Source organism: Poromitra crassiceps (genome assembly GCF_964638095.1).
Source record: "Poromitra crassiceps genome assembly, chromosome: 25".
Classification (NCBI taxonomy): domain Eukaryota; kingdom Metazoa; phylum Chordata; class Actinopteri; order Beryciformes; family Melamphaidae; genus Poromitra; species Poromitra crassiceps.
The window spans coordinates 10410959-10433567 of NC_139649.1; the positions used below are offsets into that span (position 1 = coordinate 10410959).

At 44.9% G+C, this 22609-nt stretch overlaps 2 protein-coding genes across 5 annotated transcripts; both read left to right on the forward strand.

Moving 5' to 3' along the window:
• Nucleotides 1-2610: 2610 nt before the first annotated feature.
• LOC310798356 (uncharacterized protein) lies at nucleotides 2611-3157 on the forward strand. Its single transcript, XM_083660893.1, has 2 exons — nucleotides 2611-2733; nucleotides 2841-3157. Exons 1-2 carry the CDS (start codon nucleotides 2639-2641, stop codon nucleotides 3073-3075), a joined length of 330 nt encoding a protein of 109 aa, XP_083517019.1. The 5' UTR covers nucleotides 2611-2638; the 3' UTR covers nucleotides 3076-3157.
• A 3652-nt stretch (nucleotides 3158-6809) lies between these two features.
• Nucleotides 6810-22060, forward strand: LOC310798333 (PHD finger protein 20-like). 4 transcript variants are annotated; one of them, XM_083660862.1, is made up of 18 exons: nucleotides 6810-6923; nucleotides 8001-8083; nucleotides 9198-9313; nucleotides 10154-10328; nucleotides 12174-12258; nucleotides 13362-13438; nucleotides 13570-14218; nucleotides 14350-14400; nucleotides 14522-14788; nucleotides 15063-15260; nucleotides 15447-15542; nucleotides 16241-16396; nucleotides 16915-17096; nucleotides 17360-17459; nucleotides 18143-18338; nucleotides 18531-18978; nucleotides 20061-20241; nucleotides 20634-22060. In XM_083660862.1, exons 2-18 carry the CDS (start codon nucleotides 8081-8083, stop codon nucleotides 20777-20779), a joined length of 3126 nt encoding a protein of 1041 aa, XP_083516988.1. In that variant the 5' UTR covers nucleotides 6810-6923; nucleotides 8001-8080; the 3' UTR covers nucleotides 20780-22060. The 4 variants fall into 4 exon arrangements, with proteins under 4 accessions (XP_083516988.1, XP_083516990.1, XP_083516991.1 ...); XM_083660864.1 differs by lacking the exon at nucleotides 16241-16396; XM_083660863.1 differs by lacking the exon at nucleotides 8001-8083 and having other exon boundaries at nucleotides 6815-6923.
• The last annotated feature ends 549 nt before the right edge of the window (nucleotides 22061-22609 follow it).

A 22609-nucleotide genomic window follows, 5' to 3' on the forward strand; every position in this document is an offset into this window, starting at 1 on the left:
CAATATCACCCAGATTTCAACTAAAAATCAACGTTGAAAAAACGTTTTGTGCTCGCTGGGTTGAGGAGAAGAGGAGTAAAAGAAATGTGTGTTTTTTGTAATTACAGTTCATTTCTCTGCTGTAACCGCCTCCGCCTGCCTTTTTGACAATAGGACTGATTCAAACCACTATCCATGTGTGTATATGTATGTTTGCATACCTTCTTGTTATAGTATGGAATGACTGTCCATAAATAAAGGTTTGTTCAATTGTAGATTGGCCGGCTTGTGTTTCTGACCGCTTTGCATTGAAATGTCAGAAGAGAAAAGGAAACTTGATACAACAACAAATGTCAGAAAAAAATAATTATGTTGTTTAATACAATTCGGCCAAGAAAAGGGTAGGCAAATAAATAGTTATATATAATTGAAGTTAATTAAAACATCTCTATTTTAAAAGAAAACTACTAAAGAGTTGAGAAGGTTTGTGGCATAATTGCAATAACACATTTGAAATGATACCTAAGGCATAATTAATTCTGAAATTCGCAGATGACACCACCCTCATAGGGCTCATCCCTGATGGAGACGAGACAGGCGGGAGATCGACCACCTGACCTGATGACTTGGTGCAGTCAAAACAACCTGGTGCTCAATGCTCAAAAGACAGTGGAGGTGGTTGTGGGCTACAAGACAAATGCAGCCCCACCTTCCCTCATCATCCTGGGTGACCGTCCCGGTCGGACCCCAGTCAACACTGTGGAGTCCTTTTGCTTCCTGGGTTCCACCATCAGCTGGGACATGAAATGGGAGCTGAACATGAGCGCTCTCACGAAGAAGGCGCAACAGAGGATGTAGCCTACTTCTTGTGGATGTACTTCTTGTGGACTTAGTCCATCCTCACAGTGGCGGTTCTTGACCAGGCACAAGAGGCAGTCGCCTGGGGCCTCTTTTTCGCAGAGGCAGTCGCCTGGGGCCTCTTTTTCGCAACCCAGAGCATTTTATTTTTTGCGTGGCAGGGTTGGACATGGTTGTTTGTCTGTTGCACTCTAGGGGAGAGCAGAGCAAGGAACTACGGTAATGATTCTACACTAAGTGTGAGGGGTATATACTGTATACCACTCTGATAACATGTGTGTATCACTTATAGGGTCAGCCTGTGCTGGAAAGGGGGGGGGGGGGGGGCTCGTTTGAGGAAGAATAATAGGTTTGTGCATTTGGGTGAGCAGAGGGTGATGGCTGAGTGCTGGGTAGTGGTGTGATTTCCGTGGTGATTGTGATAAAGTGCCCGTATTTTAAGATTCCTCATTTTTACATGCAAACCGCTGGTTGGTTTCAACTTCCTTCGGCCTATGACGAAGGAAGGCAGTGAGCAGTGGGAGGCTCCACTAGCCTAGGTAAACCCAGCCACCACGTGACCTGCTCTCTCAGTTCCCAGTCACTATCAGTAGTGACTGAGAACAGGTCTGAGAGCAGGTCACGTGGGGGATGGGAGGACACTACCCAGGCGGCGCTCCACACACCAATCAGCACGGCCCTAATACTGCCTCAGCCTGTCAGTCCATGAACATTGCCATTCACGGTTTGTACCCAGCCAGTTGAGCATCCCTACGAGTTCTGAACATTCTTTTGCACTTTGACGAAAAAACTTTTTGCCCACCTTCTCTGCTGTATCGGCCACACGGTAAGTCAACATCTCTAAAAGTTTAAATATATATATATATTTAATATAATAATATTATATTAAAAATATAATAATAATATTTAAATATGGGCCCTTTAAGATTATTTTGGGGAGATTTTTTTTTAACCTGTCCTTTAGCATGAGTCTATATATCCTAATGTTGCAATCAAGGTTACAGTTTGGGTAACACTTTACAATAAGGTAGCTAACTAATAGTTAATGATTTTTCTTTTCTGATTCATTTTTGGCCTGCTGCTTCTTTGTGCCACATTTTTGCTTTTTCCTCATTAATGATTAATCAATGTCAGTTCGTGAATATATTAGTTAATCAGTTAAAATTAGTTACCAATTAGTCGTCAATTCCTGAATAGAGTGGTTAATGATTAGTAAATGTGAGTTTGTGAATATAGTAGAGTAGTTAATCATTAGTTAATGATTAGTTAATGGTTATTTTGTAGGCATATCAAAGCTGTTCACTCCCAATAATGATTTCACTGATGACATCACAATTATGTCAAAATGTCATCAGTGATGTCATCAGTGAGTTAACGTGATATCTCAGGAATGCCTTGACGAAATTTCTTCAAATTTGCCTCAAACCTCCACTTGGACGCAAGGATGAATTGATTATATTTTGGTGGTCAAAGGTCAAAGTTCAAGGTCGCTGTGGCCGCATCTCCATCTGTTCCATCAAGGAGGAGGAAGGGGTGGGGCTAGGTAAAAAGGGCCATTTAGGGATATGAAGCTTGTAGAGTCTGGATTCGAGTGGTGGGTAGGGCGAGAGGGTAGGGGTGTGGGTGGTGGGACTTAGTTGTGTAAAATTGCAGACAGAAAGGATGTTGTTGGTAAAAATTGGGAAATTTGGCTTGGTGCATTATAGTGATACTTGACTTAACCCTTTTTTTGATCTTCCTGGCTGTGTTGTTGCAGGACTCATCTGATACCATGCAGCTCTTTGAGGCTACTGAGAGCAACATGGCTCTGTCACCATTACCACCCTCATCCCCACACCATGTGGACTTTATATCCCAGGCCCCGCATCTGGCAGAGCTACAGGAAACCATCAGAAGGTAAGATGGAGGTCTACAGAGAGATCACTCAGAGGTAATAGGGAATGATGTAGTTAGTAGATACAAAATTGGTCCCGCATTGAACGCTTGCTGTGTCCCTCCCTCAGGATCGATGTCAACGTGGAGAACATCCAGCAGACCATGAAGGCGGACCGCACAAAGATCTTCCAGGGGCTGTCCTCCAACCGCACACTGATGATGAAGATCTTGGTCATCGTCCTCATCGTCGTCTTCTTCTTCTTCATTCTCTGTTACAGTGAGGAGCGAGAGGATCATCAATGCTTTATCACTTCCTGCCTGGATTACTGTAACTCCAGGCTCAAAGGGGGACCGTGCTGTTAGCATTTTAGTTCCAACACTGGAATCGCCACCCCCTCACTGTCAGGTCACCTGTGTAAAAAACAAAAAATAGAAAACAAAATACACTGGACGGGGGGTTTAAGTGTCTTGTTTCTGTTGTATAAATTGCATTTTTTATTATTGTTTCATGCAGTGTAGGCCTATTGGAATGCAGTTTTATTTTCAACTGTGAAGCACTTTATGACTTTCAGAAGTGCAATATAAATAAAGAAAAGTATTTAAATATACAGAATTTATATAAGCAAAATTGATAAAATCACCAAAATATATATATATTTTTTTACCTGTGGTGCCTCAAGGTTTTCATCCTGCTGTTATGGAGCTCCTATTTTACAAACACACTGGAGATCAGTCACCTTATGGATGTAAATCTAACATGTTTTGATGTACATTAATTGACAGATACACAAAAACATGGAGGAGCAGCCCTAAAAGAAGCTCTCTTCCATGTTTTGGTCAAGATATCCGGCAATTAATGAAAAGGCGTGACTTTGCCCTTAAAAAGTCTCCACTATCTAGTGACTTCGTCAATACATTTGTATGTATAGCTTTACTCATGTGGTTTTATATTAGATTATGTTTATTTTTGGGTATGTCCTCTGGGGTGTATTTTAATGTAAAAGCCGCCTGTGGACAGATGTTGAAAATTAGCGTTCCACTATAAACACTTAACACTGTGTATCTGGTTGTTGTGCATACATGTATGTTACATCTCCAATGCTCTGTGATGTCCATATGAGATTAACTTAACCTAACCCTAAGCAAACCAATCTTTGGAATGTAATTTAACATTTTCAAATAAGAAAATGCTTGTTAAAATTGTATGTAGCTCGACCGGAAATCAAACCCCAGTCCTCAACCAAATTGTGTTACTTATCTAACACAACCAACATCCTTAAAACAAAAATAAAAATGCAATGAAATGTTTGAAGAGTTGTATGGTCATTTCCCATCATCCCCGGCCTCACGTGCACACACACACACACACACACACACACACACACACACACACACACACACACACACACACACGTACATATATATATATACAGTATATATATATATATATATATATATATACATACACACACACACATACATAACTTACAGCTGGATTTAATCAATGTTGAAGATTCACCCCCCAAATTTTCACTTAAAGTTTCACAAATAAAAGAGGAAATCTTGTCTAGGTGAGAGTTCATGTGTACAATACCACCATCAATTTAAACAAATATACTTCCATAAAACGGTTAACAACCTATGATTTTCCCCTATTTGCACATAACTTAGTTTGTATCATCTGAAACTAGAAGACCTAGGCCCTACTATGGCAGGGGTGTCCAAACCTTTTTGAATGGGGGCCAGATTAGATAATGTGAAAATGCCAGGGGGCCAGGTGCTTCTCGCATCATATGGGTTATAAAAAAATAAAATAAAATAAATCACATACTTAAATGAACACTGTATGTCAAATGTAAATATTATGTTTACCATCTGAAAACATTAGTTCTGCATGTGCTGTTCCTACTTGGTGCTTGCACAAACTGTATGATAGTGCTGTCATCGTTAGATGAAGGGAAAAAATGCAAATTGAACTTGCTTGATTAACCAATACTGTGTGGAGGGCCACATATAGTATATTTTAAGAGACAAGTCGAGGGCCACTTAAAATCTGTCCGCGGGCCGCAATTGGCCCCAGGGCTGGACTTTGGACATGCCTAGGGCCTAGGGCATCCAATGGTACCAACCATGTCCCAATATCTTGTTGGCAAGGGGACTAAATAATGCTCCACATAGGCGTGTTGGAGAGGGGAAAACTTGCATGGCCATTGTCAAAGGGGTCCCTTGACCTCTCACCTCAAGATATCTGAATGAGAATGGGTTCTGGGTACCCACGAGTCTCCCCTTTACAGACATACACTGTATGCTAGTCCCATTTTGTGGATCCAATAGGCCCAATTGGATTCATGTGTCCATTTCATTATAGTGAGACACATTTTTTAAACTTGACCTCACTGTAGAAAACGAAATTATAAATTGTGACCATAAGATGAAACTTTACAACCACAAACTCAAGACCAACGAGGGATCAGTGTTGGTAAAGAAAAGGCTTCAACAGACTTTCTGGGGGCAACTGCAGAACTTAAATTTAAACTTTAAATGAGTGACCCCTTTTAGGACTCTATTATCACCTTAAGCTTTCAGCTTTAATTTATCTTTTGTACTGTTTGAGAAATCGCAGTTGTTTTTTGCTTTTTTCAGCCTTTATAATGGGAATCTCTCTCTAGCAGTGCGACAGAACACACACCTTTAGCACTACTTATATAGACCCTTAAGCTCTGATGTCATGGACTGGACCACCGTCATCGGTGATGTCACTCAACTGTGATGTGATGTCACTCGAGCAACTGTGATGTCATCAATGATGTCATAGACGCCAGGATATAAACAAGACAGACTTACTCCGTGTTATCAGTAGGCTACGTCGAGATCGGCTGCCTTGGAACAGCCGGATTGCCCCAATAAATCCTTAAAGACATCCCTGTGGTTCTGATCGATCATCCCCTGCAGCGGGTTCCATTTCAAATAATCCAGCACATAGTAGTGGAAGTGACAACTTCCTTACACTCACACAGTGTCACAATATAAGTGATGTGATGTATAGTTTTTTAGATTTGAACGTTTGTTTAGCACATAGCACAGCTTTTCACCTTTAATTTAATAAATGCTGCAGTGGCATCCTTGTGACGTGATATAGCATAGGCCAGAGCCAGCATAGGCCATAGCCTATCCATATATTCTGTTACTTACATCATCACATGGCCATCCTGGTAGGACAATAACAGGTGATTGCAATCAATTAACAGGTGATATCAAATGAAAAAAACAGCTATGAAATGCATGTGACATCACGGTAATTAGGTCTACTATGGATTTGGGGTGGGGGGTGGGGTGGGGGTGGTTTCTGAACCCCCCCCCCCCTCTCTCTCTCACTCACGCGCCAGCCGTTTAACATTTTGTGGGCGTTCCCAGACATGCAAACTGTCTCTACAACTCAAAATCTGCCCATGTCAAATTGTTCATCATTTTTATACTACGTAATATGATTTATACTATGAATCTATAACATCTTCCTCGTGGGTAATATAGAGGGGCTACACTCAAATCCGCAATGTGGGTGAACCGGGGTGAACCGAGTTTGGCGGGGTTTACCCTCCACTACATCCTGTAAACAACTGTTACTTGCATGGGACGGACGATAGGGGGAGGTAGTGTCCTCTACATGGCTCTGTATACGCACAGTGATCTGTAAGGGGAGAGGGTTCTTCCCATACTGGCCATAGGTTCTGTTCTTCCATAGACAGAACGAGGGGGATTGCAAAAAACTTCCAATCTAACACGCTCAGGACTCTTTCTGACTTATTGTAACAAAATGCTCTCGTATCCAAGACTATAGCTTTATCTTGGCTTGCATCAAATTATCAATTTAAAATAATAGACTAGGTTGTTTTTTAACAGCCCCATGGAAATGCTGATCTTATTTAGTTGAGACTTGTCGATTTACGATTGCTCCAGTCAGCAAATAACATGACAGAAAATGCAAAAACAAAATATTGTGCAATATTGGGGTTATTTATCATGAATTTATGAGGGCCCTCCTCTGCGCATGCGTACTGTGGCGCCACACTGCCCGCGCCGGTGGTAAACGCAACGGAGAGAAATTCAACTGCGTGCTCTGGTCTGGAGGACCAGGCAGACGGAGGCTGCACTTCCAGGGATTACACAGCACATTTTACACCCGACCGGACAAAGAGTGACTGGACAGCAAGGTAGGAGAGCCAAACCGTTTTCCTCATCGCGTTTTTAAATGTGTATCACCCGTTATATCATCGCGGAAAAGGGCCCGCTTGCTGGGTGCATCAACAGCCTAGATTGTGTGTGTGATGCCGCATGTGGCTTGGCTTTGATGACGGGCTTTTTTTTTTTTAGTTCAAAACAAACGGGCCGAAGTCGCGAACACATTGTTGTGTTGGCGTACTTTGTGCTCAGCTTTGTTGGTGTGGAGCCGCCTCTCGTGTCCCCGGCATGTGTGTTTCTTCACCGGCTGTTTCTACCAGGGGCTCCGTGGTTTGTCAGTGAGGCAAGTTTAAAGCGCTGTGTACATTTCCACGCCGCCTGAGTATGGCCAGGAAAAGTATGAAGAAGTAGGCCTAGCACTAGCAGTGTTGAGCGAGGCCCCGGCGAGCTCTGTGAGCGACAGCTCGGCGGCCAATCAGACCCGCCTGTCCCGCCCACGCCAGGCACAATCAGCCAGTTATATTAGCCTAAAGGCGCTGACGTAGGCGGTGGCAGTTCACACCACGCCTCCGGGTTATAAAACACTGGACAATAACTGTCATTACTGTATGGAAGTGGTCAACAAAAGGTTCCCTGGAAGTGCAAGAGACAACAATTTCTCGCTTTGTCATGAAAGCCGTGAAACCGATTAAGTTTAACATTACTGGATAAAAAATAAAAAAAATCCAAAGGGGGTGGGGGAACTATTTTTCCTCTACTTGATCACGATGGAGATTAATTGTATGACGCTAAAATATATAACGTTATTTCTCCCGACTTTTAGTGCCTTTAATCCTTATTTTGTGTAAATCATCTGATTCCTGAATCCTGACACATGAGTCGGCATCCCCTCTCCCTGCCTTGTTCGCTTTCGTTTCCTCTCGAGCCGCGCTCTGTGTTAGGCCATTAAAACAAAGAATTGCCTTACATCTATAATTTGTATTGAATCGGATGTTATTGTCCACTCTATCGAAGTCATCGGATTATAGATTTTCTTGCAACAGATTAATTCATTTTAGAATCATTGTCATTGTCTCCCATTGTTTCCATACGTGAAATCGCCTGACCAGAAAACACGTGGGTCGCCCAGTAGTGTGAAGATATCCGGTTTATAGGTCGCATTGAAAACCAACAACGCCGAGAGACTACTATGGTGAGTTAAATCGTACAGGCCACTGATGTACTCTATTGCAATGTATACTGAAAATGTGAGCGATTTGAATTGAAGGCGGACCGAGAGCGAAATTGTGTGATAGGCGCGACAAAAGAGGCGCTATTATTTGGAGTTGATTTGCTATGAAAGGCAAATTGAAAAGAAGAATGTCCTCCTCCACCCAGCCTTGTTTTCTAGCTGAGGTTTTCCAGGACGGCTGAACACCAAAGACTCTCAAATAGATCGGCATTCAACTATAGGCCCTTAGCCTTCTTTGATGTTATTGAATGGTAAGGGAGCCCGTTTGAGAAGATTCATGTTGGTAGACATGGTGCAGTGTAGGATTTGTATATAATACGTAATTGCCTGTAGGGTCGGTGTTGGTGGAGGAAGAGGAAGTTCAAATGCTCAAATTAGTAATTCTTATATATGTCATTGTGCTAAATTACAGGATTCCTCATTTTGCCAGGTGAGACCGCTGGTGGTCCCAGACCCTCTCTGTTGCACAACATGTAATGATAACAGTGGACATTGGTATACCTAGTTGTGGGAGTGGCTCAAGTTAACTCGGTTCTTCAGACTAGCTTTACATTGTGTTGTAGTTTTCCAAAAAGAGTAACCTATAGCGATGTTTTACACACCAGTAGTATCAAATCCCAACATGCTTATTCTCGGGGGGGGGGGGGGGGGCAGGTGGCCCTAACCGAAATCACAAGTGTGCTTTAGGTTTATTTGTTGAAGTTGTTTAAAAGCTGTCTCAATCGTAAACCCACCCAGCTTGCTAGTGTCCCGCTGGCAAACAGAGGGAGCTGCTTTGCTTGCCCTTTAATCACTTAATTACAACTCAGTTGCAACGTCGGGATTTGACGTAGTCATTAAGATAATTGCTACTAGAACCGACGGTGAGAACGTCGTCTTAGAATGTGAATCCTTGATACTGTTGTGTTTATTGTAATCAAGGCTAGGGCAGTAGTCACAATATGGCCTTTGTCAGTCAGTAGTGCTAGTATCAAGGCCATGTGGTTGTAGTAGTTTAGATTGGTTTATTTCTTGGTTAATCGTGTGTGTGTGTCGTGTCGTGTGTGTGTGTGTCTGTATGTACACGTATGTACAGGAGGCTGAGGAGGTGAGCCTTGATGTGGGCAGTATGAGTAAGACGCCCCCTACTAGAAGAGGGATAAAGTTCGAGGTGGGAGCTCAGCTAGAGGCCAGAGACAGCCTCAAAAACTGGTGAGTCATGATGGCCCCACTTCTCCCTCCCTACTATTCCTGTAACTGTTCCCTTTCTTCATTCTCGCTAGCTTCAATTCGTAGTCTCTCCAAAGTGTGGGCCTGGCTGAGCTATTTTGTATTGCCTACCATACATTTAAAAAGATCAAGGAGACACTCGCTCACTGCACTTGGGAGACCTTTGCTTGCATCACTGATCTCTAGGGGTGTCACGATACACTCAGTTCACGATACGATACGATACACGATATTGGGTTCACGATAACGATACGATACGATATTTTAACAATATTTTTTTGCGATCGCTTTATAAGTTGAGGGGCCATCCTCCACGCTAATTTGAGTAATTTCACCATTTTCATCCTCCGTGTCTGTAACGTCCCTCGTCTGTTCAAACAAAGCAATGAAAAGGAGAGCGAGCATGCAATCAGATGCAGATCAGTGCCACCATGTTCAGCTTCTTTTTCTCACGATATGAGATTTCATCTCAACGATACATATTGTCACGTTTTGATATCGCGATATATTGTGGGACGATATATTGTGACATCCCTACTGATCTCCCACGGTAAACGACAGCTGGCGATGGGTGTGTGTGCGGCGCTCTGAGCAGGCCCCCCGACCCCAGACTCTGACCTGGAAATAATAATGAATCTGACTGTGTGAATTCATATTTTGCATCATCTTTTATTTTGCGTGTTGTGTATGCAACTCATTGTCTTGCTTGTCTGTAATCGTAAAGTCGGCGGCGAGAAAAAAAAAAAAAAACAGTAACCTTGTAGAATAATCTTCCTTCTCAATCACGCGTTTGTTTGTTGCTCTGCTTTCGTCACCTCTCAGGTATGCCGCCAACATAGAGAAGATCGACTACGACGAGGAGAAAGTGCTCATCCACTACCGCCAGTGGAGTCACCGCTACGACGAGTGGTTCGAATGGACCAGTCCCTACCTGAGGCCCGTGGAGCGGATCCAGCTCAGACGACAGGGCCTGCTGCAGGAGGACGCCCCGGTGCCTGTAAGCCAAGATCCATGTTCTCTCTTGGGTTTCCCTGAGTCCCTATTAGATGTTGTTGGCCTGCATGACATAAATGCAGCAATGCGGCCATTCTTGGACCCGTATCATGTTCAGTGGAGTGGCCTGGGGCAGCTGGGGTCCGGATGTGCACACCATCAATTGTCCTGCTGTTGCCTACCTTTGTAATTGGCTACATGCACAACTTCTTTACTTCCTGAAATTAGTACAGCTTCTTTATTTCCTGTCCTACACTATTGGATGAACTGATTAATCAGGTGTGCCTGACCATTGTTGTGACTGCAGCACACCTGACATTAATCAGTTTATCCAATAGTAGTGATGACAGGAAATAAAGAAGCTGTACTCATTTCAGGAAGTAGTGGAGTTGTGCATGTAGCCCATTTGGCTGCCTTGTGTTGTCATCTTTCACAATATCACCAAGTTTATGTTTATATATCCCCCAAATCTGATCTGACGGCGGAATAAAAACGTCAGATTTTGAGAAAGATACGGCTAAGTCCACAACTTGAAAAAAATATTAAGTTTAGGAGCCCCACATTTCCAGCGCTCTTTTCAGAGCGCATGTTGTGTCACAGTGCTTCATTATCAAATCCATTCCGCATGCTCATTGAGAGAATGCCCAAATCAATGAAATTCCTTACCACATTTTCAGTACTTTGCACCCAGGCAGGCGCATTCTCACTGAGGGGGGGGGGGGGGGGGGGCGTTTTGTTTGCTCGCATTGAGGCCAATGCGGAAGTACCAAAAACTGCAGTTCCTCAAATGGCCACTTGAGGCCGACTGCAAAAATGATTCCCCATCCACGCCCCATGTTAAAATGCCCGACTTTACAGCATAAGTAAACATGGTTACAGCCTGGTCCAAAATAATGGTTTTGGTCTCTATAGCTAATTTGACCTTTCATGACATGTCCAGTAGTCTGACTCACTGGAAGCAGGCTGCGGGTCTAAACTCTGCCATTGGCTCAAACCATTTCAGTCGGATCGAAGGGAAATCCCTTTCCGCTCCTTGCGTGTCGCTCTCAAATCGTCTCCGCCACTGTGAAACAACAACGACAATGCTAGCTAGCAAGCTAGCGTTGCTACACGCTGGAAATGATTTGATGAAGATTTGGATTGTACATTAAAGCAGGCCTGCTCGGTACTTTCGGTGGATGGTTGTAAAGATAACGGAATAAAACCGCTCGCACACGGCAAGGGCTCCAGTTAACTTCTTTTAATGCACTGGCGGTAACGTTTCGAGCAGGGTGACTGCTCTTCCTCAGCCAAAGTGACCGTGTGAGACGCCGTCTTAAATACCCACATGATGCAGTCACATGATACAGTCAGGTGAGTTGGCACACTCATGTGACATTGGAGTATGAAATAACCTGATAAATACATACAAATACATCCATACAGTACAAGTGAAAGCGATGTATACAACCATGTAAAGCAAATGCAACACTAGTAATATAACAAAGTGGAGAGATCTTAAATGATGTACAGGGTACAATGTAATGTATTATAAATATCACATCTATTGTTCATAAGGGAGATCATTCTTAAAATTGGTGTATGTTCAAGATGTCTTATGGAGTGAACAGTCAGATTTCAGAGGCGGGCATCGCCATCCTTGTCCAACCCTCTGCAACCGCCACTGCACAGGCCACTGCACAGGCCACACCTATCCCTATCTGATTATTAGTTATGCCTGGATTAAGCTCTGATCACTAGTGACCTAAGCACTAGTTTGATATGATACATTTTTTGCCAACCTTTGAACTGTTAAAGGGGTCGTTTTAAAGACGTACCCTTGTGATGAATGTCTCTGTCCTTCCTCCAGGGGTTCCATGTGAATGACAAGGTCCTGGCCAGCTGGTCTGACTGCCGTTTCTACCCAGCTAAAGTCCAGACAGTCCATAAAGATGGTGGGTATCAGTAAGATGTGAGGTTGAGCATTGGTTTGTAGTTTTGAGTAGAAGCTAAGGTTGTGCATCTCGCCCAACCGAGCATGATTCGAATTGCATTGTGATACACAATCAACGATCCGATGCGTGTAGATACATTTTAAGCAGCCAATAGATCAATACGCTCCCGATTCAGCCCCGTCTCGATACGATGTGGTGCTGTGCAATATATACTGTATGTCTTAGCGACTGTGCCTTCTGGTTGTGAGAACAAATATCGGTATATAATAGGTATTAGATCTACTCAATCCAGTAATTGGAGAGAGTGAAGGATGGCAGACGACCTATTTAGAATTTGTTTAAACATGAAAATCAGTCAAACGGGCAGTCGCTTATTAACAATTATTTTCTGCAATGAGATGCTTGCCTAAAACAATATGAAAAATGCATTTGTATTATTTAAAAAATGAAAGGCTGACTGCCACCCTGCTGTACTGTATGTAGGCTCAGTCACTCACAGGAGGACCGACGTGTTCACCTCATGTTCCAAGTGTTGGGAAAGTCAAACTAAAACATGTTGTTACTGCCATAAACATGTTGTTACTGCCATAAACATGTTGTTACTGCCATAAACATGTTGTTACTGCCATAGCCATATTACCTCTCCACACAGGCATGCAGGCTTGAGCATACTGTCGAATTTTTACTTTCACTTTTGTTTTCACGGTCTGTTGTGTTGATTGGATGAGATCCAGTAAGAGCAGAATTGCCTTCTCCTGCGCGGGCACCGCTTTAACCCATTGATACCTGATGCTGCATTTGCGTGTGTATCCCTTTAAGACCGCGAACCGCGGTCTTAAAGGGATACACACACAAATGCATCAGGTATCAATGGGTTAAACCGGCGAGTTTGAAAGTGTGCAGGAGTGAAAACGAAGTGAAACAGTGTGGAGATAGGTGCGTCACTCACCACAAAGCGCCTGATAGTAATATGGCAGTTAGATTGCTTCCACATTAAGAACAGAAATGACAGTTCAAACAGCTGGCTGGTTTCTGTTTGGCAGCCGACACTTGTGTAAAAACATGGTTTTACATCCGTTTTTAAATCGGCTTTATCCCCTCAGCATCCTACACCGTGAAGTTCTACGATGGTGTGGTCCAGACGGTGAAGGGCATTCACGTGAAGCCTTTTGTTAAAGAGGTACGTTTTAATCGGCGATCGTGAAAATCCAGAACCCGGGTCTGTCTGCTTTTCCTTCTCTTGTCCATTGAGCGTTGTCTCCAACTCTTGTTTTTCTATTTTTTTGCTCTTGGGCCGTGCCGACAAAATAGAAGGGCGGAGGGAGGTGTCGCTCCAGGGACAGGAACATGGTTCGGAAGGTCCAGAACGGCAGAGACCGGAGGCCACAGGAGAACGGAGGCCCTAAGAGCAAGCGGGCCAGACGCAGCACCTCCGACCAGGAGGAGGACAGCAACAGTGAGGACGAGGAGGAGGACGAAGAAGAGTGGGGAGAGGAGCCGCTCGAGGAGAAGAGCAAGAAAGCGGACGGCGAGGTAGAGGCCGCTAAAGTCGCAGCGCCCGCGATCAAGCGGGAAGAGGAGGCGCCACCGCAGGAAGCGTGCCCGAACAACGCCGGGGACGGCGAGACGCAGATCGGACTCACGAACGGAGTGAAGGAGGAGGCGGAGGAGGAGGAGGAGAAGGTGGAGAAGGTACAAAAGGAGCAAAAGGAGGACAGCTGTCATTTAAACGGAGAGGTGAAGAAAGAGGAGGTGGAAATAGAACTGAATGGAACCAAGCCATACACAGAGGTGCCCAAGCCATACACAGAGTTGCCCAGTCAGACGTCAGCGCAGCCGGAGCCAGTGTCCGTCACTATGACAACCGCAGGGTCCAATGGGGACGCGGAGCAGAAGCCAAACGGCCAATCGGATACCTCCCAGCCTGCAGGGGGTGCGCCGCCTGCCCAGCCGGTGAAACGTAAGTGTCCGTGGCAGTGAATCAGCAGGAATGTCTAAAGAGAGCTGCTGGAGTGTGAAATTGAGTAATTGAGTGCAGTAGATATCACATAAGATCCGGGTATGTTTTGTCTTTTTCTTTGTCTTTAATAGCCATAAGAAAGCAAGGTTTCCACAACCCCAACAGATTCAGCAGAGAACCATGTGAGTATCCACTAGCACTGCTGGTTATTAAACCAATACAGTTGCCACTTGTGTCTTTGTGTGCTCTTCTCCTCCACCCCTCACACACCCTCCCCGCCATCTTTTCTTGATGCCGTTTCAGTGTACCGGGTTATCAAAAACCAACCTCCCCCAGTCCTGTCCATCAACCTCGACCACAACCCGTTTAAGTGCAGTGCTCCCGGCTGCCCCAAGTCGTTTCGCAAGGCCAAGCTGCTGCACTACCATATGAAGTACTACCACGGGGAGGACCAGCCTCTGGAGGGGGACCACAGTCCGTCCAGGAACGTCCAGACCAGGGCCTCCGAGAAGCAGGCCGGCACTTCCTTGGAGATCCCCAAGAGGCGGCGCACCATCTCCGCCTCGATGCGTGAGTTCCCCTCGAAAGTCGAGGCTTGCGGTCGTACTCGTAGCAACCGAGTACCGCTTTTGAACAAATTGGGTCGGTGGCTATTTCCACAAGTTTCTGAACCAAACCGCTAGTCGCGCACCGATTATTATCAGCCTGATTATGTCATAGTGATCGATGGCACATATGAAACATCACACACTTCAGAGATTTACATTATATTGTAAATATAGCACTCTCAGCTTTGCTAATTTATACCAGGGCTGATGTTTGCCTGTTTCTTCACCGTTCATAGACCCTGGTGGAGCGACCCCGACCGCCAGAAGCGAAGTGAAGGCCGCAGGCAGACGCACGTCAGCCCCCTCTGCTGTCAACACCCAGGGCCAGCAGCAGAGGGCACTGCTGAGGGAGAAGAGCAAGGAGAACCAGCTGGACAGGAACGGATGCCAACAGCAGCAGGAGAAAGACGCAGACAAGAGTGGCTTTGACATTGGTCAGTATGAGGCTGTAGTAGATGATGGGAGACATGGGAGACACCTCTTAGCGTGTTTGTATGACGACACCGTTTAGTGCTTTTGCATTACATCACGTTAGCTCGTAGCGTAGCGACTCCTTGCTTGCAATGTCAGCTGCGCTCACAAATGCGGCTTTCCTCTCGCCACTTCTTGACTGTGCCCAGGGTCGGCGAAAGACAGACTGCGGGACAAACCGAAACAGAAGGACTTCCTCCGCATTAAACTAAAGAAGAAGAAGAAGAAAAAGAAGGCCAAGTCTGGTAAGAAGGGGGGACCCCGGCGTACTGCATGGGTGCCTCCCTGCGTATCTGCTGCCCCCCCCCACCCCCCCCCTGCATGTGCACTCATAGCGCGACGTTGTGGACATGGCTAAGCCTTGGAGCATAAAGGACTCCATTCACCCCCTCTTGGTGTGGCGGCTGAGCCTCTGTGTGTGGGAGTGGTGTTACGTCTGCTGCTGGACTGCATCACTTCATTGGCCCAATCAAATGGCTGCAACTCTTCTCTTTTCCACCTTTTAAAATCATAGCTTGCTTTTTTTTTTTTTACCCTCTTCTACAACAGCTCTGACCGCTGATGAATACATAGCCAGCTTCTTTGGTGGCACTGATCATTCCCAATCCAAACACCAATCCAACACTGGTTTTCCTTCCTGGTTGGGGTTGACACAGCAGTGTGTACGGGCATGCACACAGCTGCATTATGTTTGGAGTGTAGCCGTCCACCGATTGGTTATTTCACACGGTTAAAAGGTTCTGCCTGTAACGTGGGCTTATATGGGTTTTGGAACAAAGATTGCCCCCGACACCACTCTTCAATCGATCACATTTCTCCATAGTGTTTGTTGTTGCCACACAGTTTGTCACCTCTAGACTAGCTTTTCTGTTTCGCATTTGACGACGTTGACATTTTGTTGTTTCTACATGTGCTTCCCCCTTTCCCCCCCCTGTATTGACAGACTACACAGGTAGTGAGGAGAATATTGACATCTCAGTATTGGGTCTTCAGTCCAAATTGAATTTGCCATTCAAATTCCCCCCCTCACACAATCAAAAGCCAGAGGCCTACCCCAGCAGGCCTGGATACAGCCACTCAGAGCAGATACATGTGGATGGTGGGTATCTCGTGAGCGTGCGTCTGTGTGCGTGAGTGAATGTCTATACGGCTTGATGCTCTCTCCCCTTCCATCTTTCCGTTCCCTGGGATTCAATCCACCAGCCAATAGTCTCAATCGGATCTGCATCATCAACCCTGCTGCTATCTGTGCCCAAAATGGTCTCGCTCAATTTTCCTCGTAGCGTGTTAAACGACAAGCGAAATAAAACCGGGCTGCAGCCACAGAATTACACCTGATTTTCATGGTTTTTAACGGTTGGTTGATTGAATCCTCCTGAGCTGTTCTTCGCTGCTACGGCTTGCTTTTATTATGTAATTCCCGCATAATTGTTCACGAAAGATCGCATTAACCGTGCATTATGAAAATAATCTGTAGATTTACGACATTTAAATTGGCTGATGTTTGTAAAATGGAATTTGAATTGAATTTGTCCCGGGACAGATTGCTCGCAAGCTGTGCCACCCCCCTTGAAAATATAATATGTAATTACATTTTCTTTCCTCCTCCTACCATAGATGAGGACAGCATCAGTGACTGGTCCACTGACAGCTGTGGGTGGAGCGACGACGACTTTGGGGCGGATTTCGACGTCCCCACGCCGCCCCCGAGCGTGGACTCCGTCACGCTCGACACGAGCGACCAGGAGATCGTACGCTGCATCTGTGAGGTGGAGGAGGAGGATGACTTCATGATCCAGGTGAGCTTGCCTGCTCGTTGTGTTAATGCGGCGCGACACCTGTCTTCACGCTCCCCTACGTTAGAGCTAGGAGTTTGCCAGCGATGCTATAGCTGAGTACTCGTGTAGGGGGGAGAAAATGTATGAAGCGCACTGCAGCTGTTGGTTGTCACTTTTCTGTCGTGATTTTTGTTGACCTATTTTTAGACAATGCAAGCCATTTCCCCCCTTTTTTATCTCAGAATTGCACTGTTGTTAAGTGTTGTTATTTGTGCTTCTCGCAGTGCGAGGAGTGTTTGTGCTGGCAACATGGCACCTGCATGGGCCTCTTGGAGGACAATGTTCCAGATAGATATGCCTGCTACATCTGCAGAGACCCACCAGGTGAGGGAAAAGCACCTCCTACTCCCCAACAGCTTTGAATAATGATGGTGTATTATCAAATAATAAAATGCACATTTTAATGTGTAAATGGCTCATTTTAGCTCATTTTCATTGTTCTGGTTTGAGTTGCTTTTGTATTTGTAGAGTCAATACAGCTTCCAGCCAGGCTGTTTGACTTGATGGAGCATCATGTGCCATCTAGTGGACAAAAGTATGTCATTGCAAGTGTGCAATGAATATGGGACTGTCACTGGAGATTTTGCACATATGAATAATTTATAAATGACTGTCAGACAGTACATAACCTAAATATGGTGTAACTATTACATTACAAATTAATTTTTTAATACCTGAATGAATGATGAATATTCATACTATGCAGCATATTCCTAATTGCTGCCTGACATGGTTTTTATCAGCTGAAATGCAATCCTTAAAGATACTGGCTGCAAGCTAGCTAACTTGTAAACATGTGTACAAAAATACAGTAAATGTTTTAGTAACGAGCTGTATGAATATGGCTGTTTTTACGACAAGTGTGATCAGGTGGGGGGTTGTCGGGGTTTGCAATATTGGAGTGAGTTTAAACACCACCTGTTAACAACCGAGTGAGAGCCAACCAACCAATCAACAAGCACACAGAGCATGTATAATATGTTTTGCACTTGTGTCATGTGTCGCAGGTCAGAGGCAGAGCCTGCGCTACTGGTACGACCGCGAGTGGTTGAGCAACGGTCACATGTACGGCCTCTCCTTTCTGGAAGAGAACTACTCTCACCAAAACGCCAAGAAGATCGCCACCACCCACCAGCTACTGGGGGATGTGCACCATGTGGTGGAGGTCCTCAATGGACTACAGCTCAAGATGAGCGCCTTACAGTGAGTACAAGGGAATCGCAAACAAGAGGCTAGTAGTCAGCACAGTATAGATTGTGTTACTGTCACCTACTGGAGTCAAATTTAATCCAGGGTGATTCAACGGACAATTAGACAGAATGAAGTTCAGCAACACACTAAAATTGGTTGAGGTGTTGATTACACAGCAGTCTGATCTTAGTTTTGCCTCTTCAGGAGCAAGACCCACCCTGACCTGCAGTTGTGGTGCCAGCCCTGGAAGCAGGCGGAGAGGCCCCGGAAAAGCGTGGACTCGTACCCGGGCACCGACGCGGCCCCGTCCCCGGCCGCGCCCCACGACGAGGACATGAGCCGCGGCGAGATCCTGATGTCCAACGCCTTGGAGAAGCTGAGCCGCGCCGCGGCCGCGGCCACCTCCTCCGCCGCCTCCTCGTCCTCCTGCTCGTCGTCCTCCTCGCCCTACCTGTCGTTCCAGGACTACATCAGCAGCGAGCACTGCTACCAGAAGCCGCGGGCGTACTACCCGGCGGTGGAGCAGAGGCTGGTGGTGGAGACGCGACAGAGCTCCGAGCTGGAGGACGGCAGGAGGAGCACCACCGAGGACCTGCGCTACGGGGGCCCGCCGGAGACCGACAGGCCCAAAGCACTCTGCGCCAACAACAAGGTTAGGGGGGCTTCATCCCACAGGGGTACAAACTAGACCTGCAGCTGCCTTCACCTTCATATCACCAACAGGACCTACGGTGTGATGGGAGAGTAACGTTGTTTGTAGTAGTGGATCTAGGAAAAAACACTTCCAATTTATAGGACCAGTGTGTAGCCTATGGAACTAATCTGTATACTATATTTCCCTCTTTTGTGAAGCCAGTAGAATTTCTGCACAATTAGAAAAATAGCTTTCGCCGCAAGTTTATTATTAAAGGAAAATAAGAAACAAGAAAACGGGGGTTATGGTTAAAGTGTGATTTTTCAGGTTAGCTTAGAACAACAAACACAATATTTCCCCATACCATTTGGTCAGGTTGTATTTCATGTATTTATCATTATGTTAAATTGCATAAATATTAATATGCATTAAATATGCATTTATATTTTTTTATTCAGTTTCCCCACATCTGAACACATTCAAATCTTGTGCATCGTTTCTACTTCCTTGACTCACCTGTGTCTCTCCAAACAGCTACCAAACGTATATACATCCTGCTCACCTTATATGCATGTACATCCTGCTCACCTTATATACATCCTGCTCACCTTGCCTCCTGCTGCTGATCTGAGAAACCCTACTGAGAAACCCACGTCAAATAAGACTGTTTCCATATTTTGCTAGGTTGCTGAGCGTGGGAACAGGCAACACGGTAACATGCTGTGCCAAAACATAATAAGGGTGAAATGAGCTGGCAAGTGCACATGGACACATGCACGTAGATATGTTTAGACACACAAATTATTAAAAAGATGAGAGGACTGGAGGGAAATTTAAATCAAGGAGTTCTTACCATCGAGTTGCTGAAGTCATTCATGGATTTGTCTCAGCCCTACATCGAATGTCACCAACCCTCTTTTAATTTAGCTATCCAATTCTGTTGATTTGACAATCAAATGCTACAAATAGCTACAATGTTTCTACTTATCATTTGTGTGCATGAATGATGCGAGTTGCTGTAGCAGGAAGCTTGTGTACAATGACAAGTGAGGCGTAACCTATGTGTGTAATGAAAACACTCTCTGGCCGTTTCACTCCAGGCTTTGAACGCTGGCCGATGGTTCCAGGCTGAGGTGAAGGAGGAGGGCGTGGGGGGTCCAGGAGGGGCTTCGGACGACAGCAGGCATCATCACCAGTGGCAGATCAACCTGCTGGACCACATAGACGCAGTCCAGGACGAGGTCTCGCACAGGATGGACTTCATTGAGAGGGAGTTGGATGGTAAGATATGGCGGCTGTACTTGGTCACTAGCTTCATCGCTTTAGCAGTGTGGGAAACTTAAACGAGTACTCTAACTTAACCCAAATCTATGTGAAGCCTGACATCTTAAAGGTAAAAAGGAAAGAAAAGTGTGCTACTAAAATGGCCATTTATTTTGCACATTTGCAAAATTACTGATATTTTTGGGGGGCAGAGTGATCTTTGGACAATTTTTTGTATATAAACGATAAAACCAGTAATGTGATACAGACAAGACATGTATAGCCTAGGTTGAATTGTGCAAGTTGTATGTAATGTTTCGACTACTAACACTAAAGACAAAGGCTGTTGGTGTAACTGTGTACTTGTTGTGCCCCCCCCCCCCCTCTCCCCTCCCCTCCCCTCCCCTCAGTGTTGGAGAGCTGGCTGGACTACACAGGGGAGCTGGAGCCTCCTGAGCCTCTGGCCCGTCTGCCTCAGCTGAAGCGCCGCATGAAACAGCTGCTGACAGAACTGGGCAAAGTGCAGAAGATCGCCCTGTGCAGCAGCTCCACATGAGGGCGCCAGAGAGCAGCACAGGCCCCCCTCGCCATACGGCAGGCAGAGACGATGTAGAGGAGGAAGCTGGCCGCTCTCTGGTCGGAGCGATGTCGATAAGTCAACAGAAATGCACAGGTCGAGACTGTTTGGCGCTTTCTCTTTGATGTGAATTCAGCTGCTGTTTCTCCTTTCCCGAAAGGTTCTGTGCAGTGGAATACAATGATCATATAACTAGATATTTATATGAACATGTGCAGAAAGTAAGCATCGCATCACGAATCAGGATTAAACACAAAAAGTAACCTCTTAAGTGCAGGAAAATCCATAGGGCCAGGTTAACACTTTTTATGGTTCCCATGCAACTCCAAACCATATGAATGCCTTTTGTCTGAGCTACTGTTGGAAGTTGCCCTGTTTCTCTCAGTACGCAGTGCTTTACATGCAAAAGCTTTATATTCAAAGATCTCAATCGAGCTCCTGTTCCAGTTAACCCACATGGCCTCTTTGCAATAGTTTTGAATCCATTCTTAAAAATTATCACCCTTTTTTTGTTTGTTCAAAAGTATTTCATAGTTCACTTTCCATGGTTCCATCCTTCGTCATACTGTTTAAGCTCTTATGTTTTCCTGTTGAGGTGGACCGAGGACAACTTGAAGACATCCAATATATAACGGCGCTGTACAAGCAATCTCTCCACTGTTTTGTTCCGTCTTTGACCTTTTCAAGGATTAGTTTTATACTACACTGTGAAGTTAGTTTTGTCTGGAATCAAAGGCGTCTTCTTTTCGGCTGTAGACACAGTAACGAGTGACAGTTTGGTTTTCGTTCTTTCTAAATGTAATATTTGTTTTGTCTTCTTTCCTAAAGAGAGTCGTCTCATCGATGTACCTATTATATCAGTTAATCTTTTAAGTGTTTGTCATTTACAGTATCCCTTCCATTTACTCTTGCATCGTTGTTGCTGTAGCACTTGACTCGCTGAAAACTCTGTGGACTTGTCTCTTTTAAACCTTTGCATCTTGTGCTTTGTCAGTGACAAATACTACTCGGCTGACCTGTAAATTTCTGTTCCTCCTCGATTCCATTTTCAACCTGTTTATTTTGCAGTATTTTGTATTCTTTGTAAATACGTCATTCAACAAATGTGCTCTTCTTGGGATCTTTGTATTGAAAACGTTCTCCAAAAAAGGATAATATTGTATGCTACTGTACTGTTTAAGTGTCTGGCTTAGAAGCAGGGGACATGTCAAAAACAATGCAAACCATATTTGCTGGTACATAAATAAATGATTGTTATTAATAGCCTACTTGTGCGCACTATGGCCTCATTCTTGCCATTTGTAGCATGCAGTTCCTCATCTATCTGACATGTTTGGCCTTTGAAGGAGAGTGACCCTGCTGATCTTCTTATTTGTCCAGCTGGCAATAACAAGCACTTCCAGGGAAGTCAAAGGTTGCCTCTTTTCTAAACCAACATGCTTTCTTCACAGCCATTTTGTGCACTTGCATGATCAGACTGGGAGGACTAGAGGTTGAAGAGACCAATGATTTCCCCTTAAGTAAAAGTTACAGATAAACAGGGTTGCCACGGGTCTGGGAAGTACTGAAAGTGTTTGAAAAGAGAAATCGGGGAGCCTGTTCTATGTAACGTTAAACATGAGGGAACATTTGTGCATAATCAAATTGAAAGCAAAATGTATGTAAATTGTAATTGTTAATATCTACAGTTTTGGCCAGGTGATATTACCCCTAACCAGCCATCATTCTAGGCAAACCTCTTGAGGGCGTTAAATGGGTTTGTATCAAAGATGTACTCTGCTTTAAAGAGAAGCCACTCGGATAAAATAC

Bases quoted from the DNA above. Each gene is read 5' to 3' on its own strand.
- LOC310798356 (XM_083660893.1), top strand. From the start codon at position 2,639: ATGGCTCTGTCACCATTACCACCCTCATCCCCACACCATGTGGACTTT. The intron at 2,734-2,840 runs GTAAGATGGAGG...TCCCTCCCTCAG, and splicing joins CTACAGGAAACCATCAGAAG to GATCGATGTCAACGTGGAGA.
- LOC310798333 (XM_083660862.1), top strand. The intron at 15,261-15,446 runs GTCAGTATGAGG...GACTGTGCCCAG, and splicing joins CAAGAGTGGCTTTGACATTG to GGTCGGCGAAAGACAGACTG. The intron at 17,460-18,142 runs GTGAGGGAAAAG...CATGTGTCGCAG, and splicing joins CATCTGCAGAGACCCACCAG to GTCAGAGGCAGAGCCTGCGC.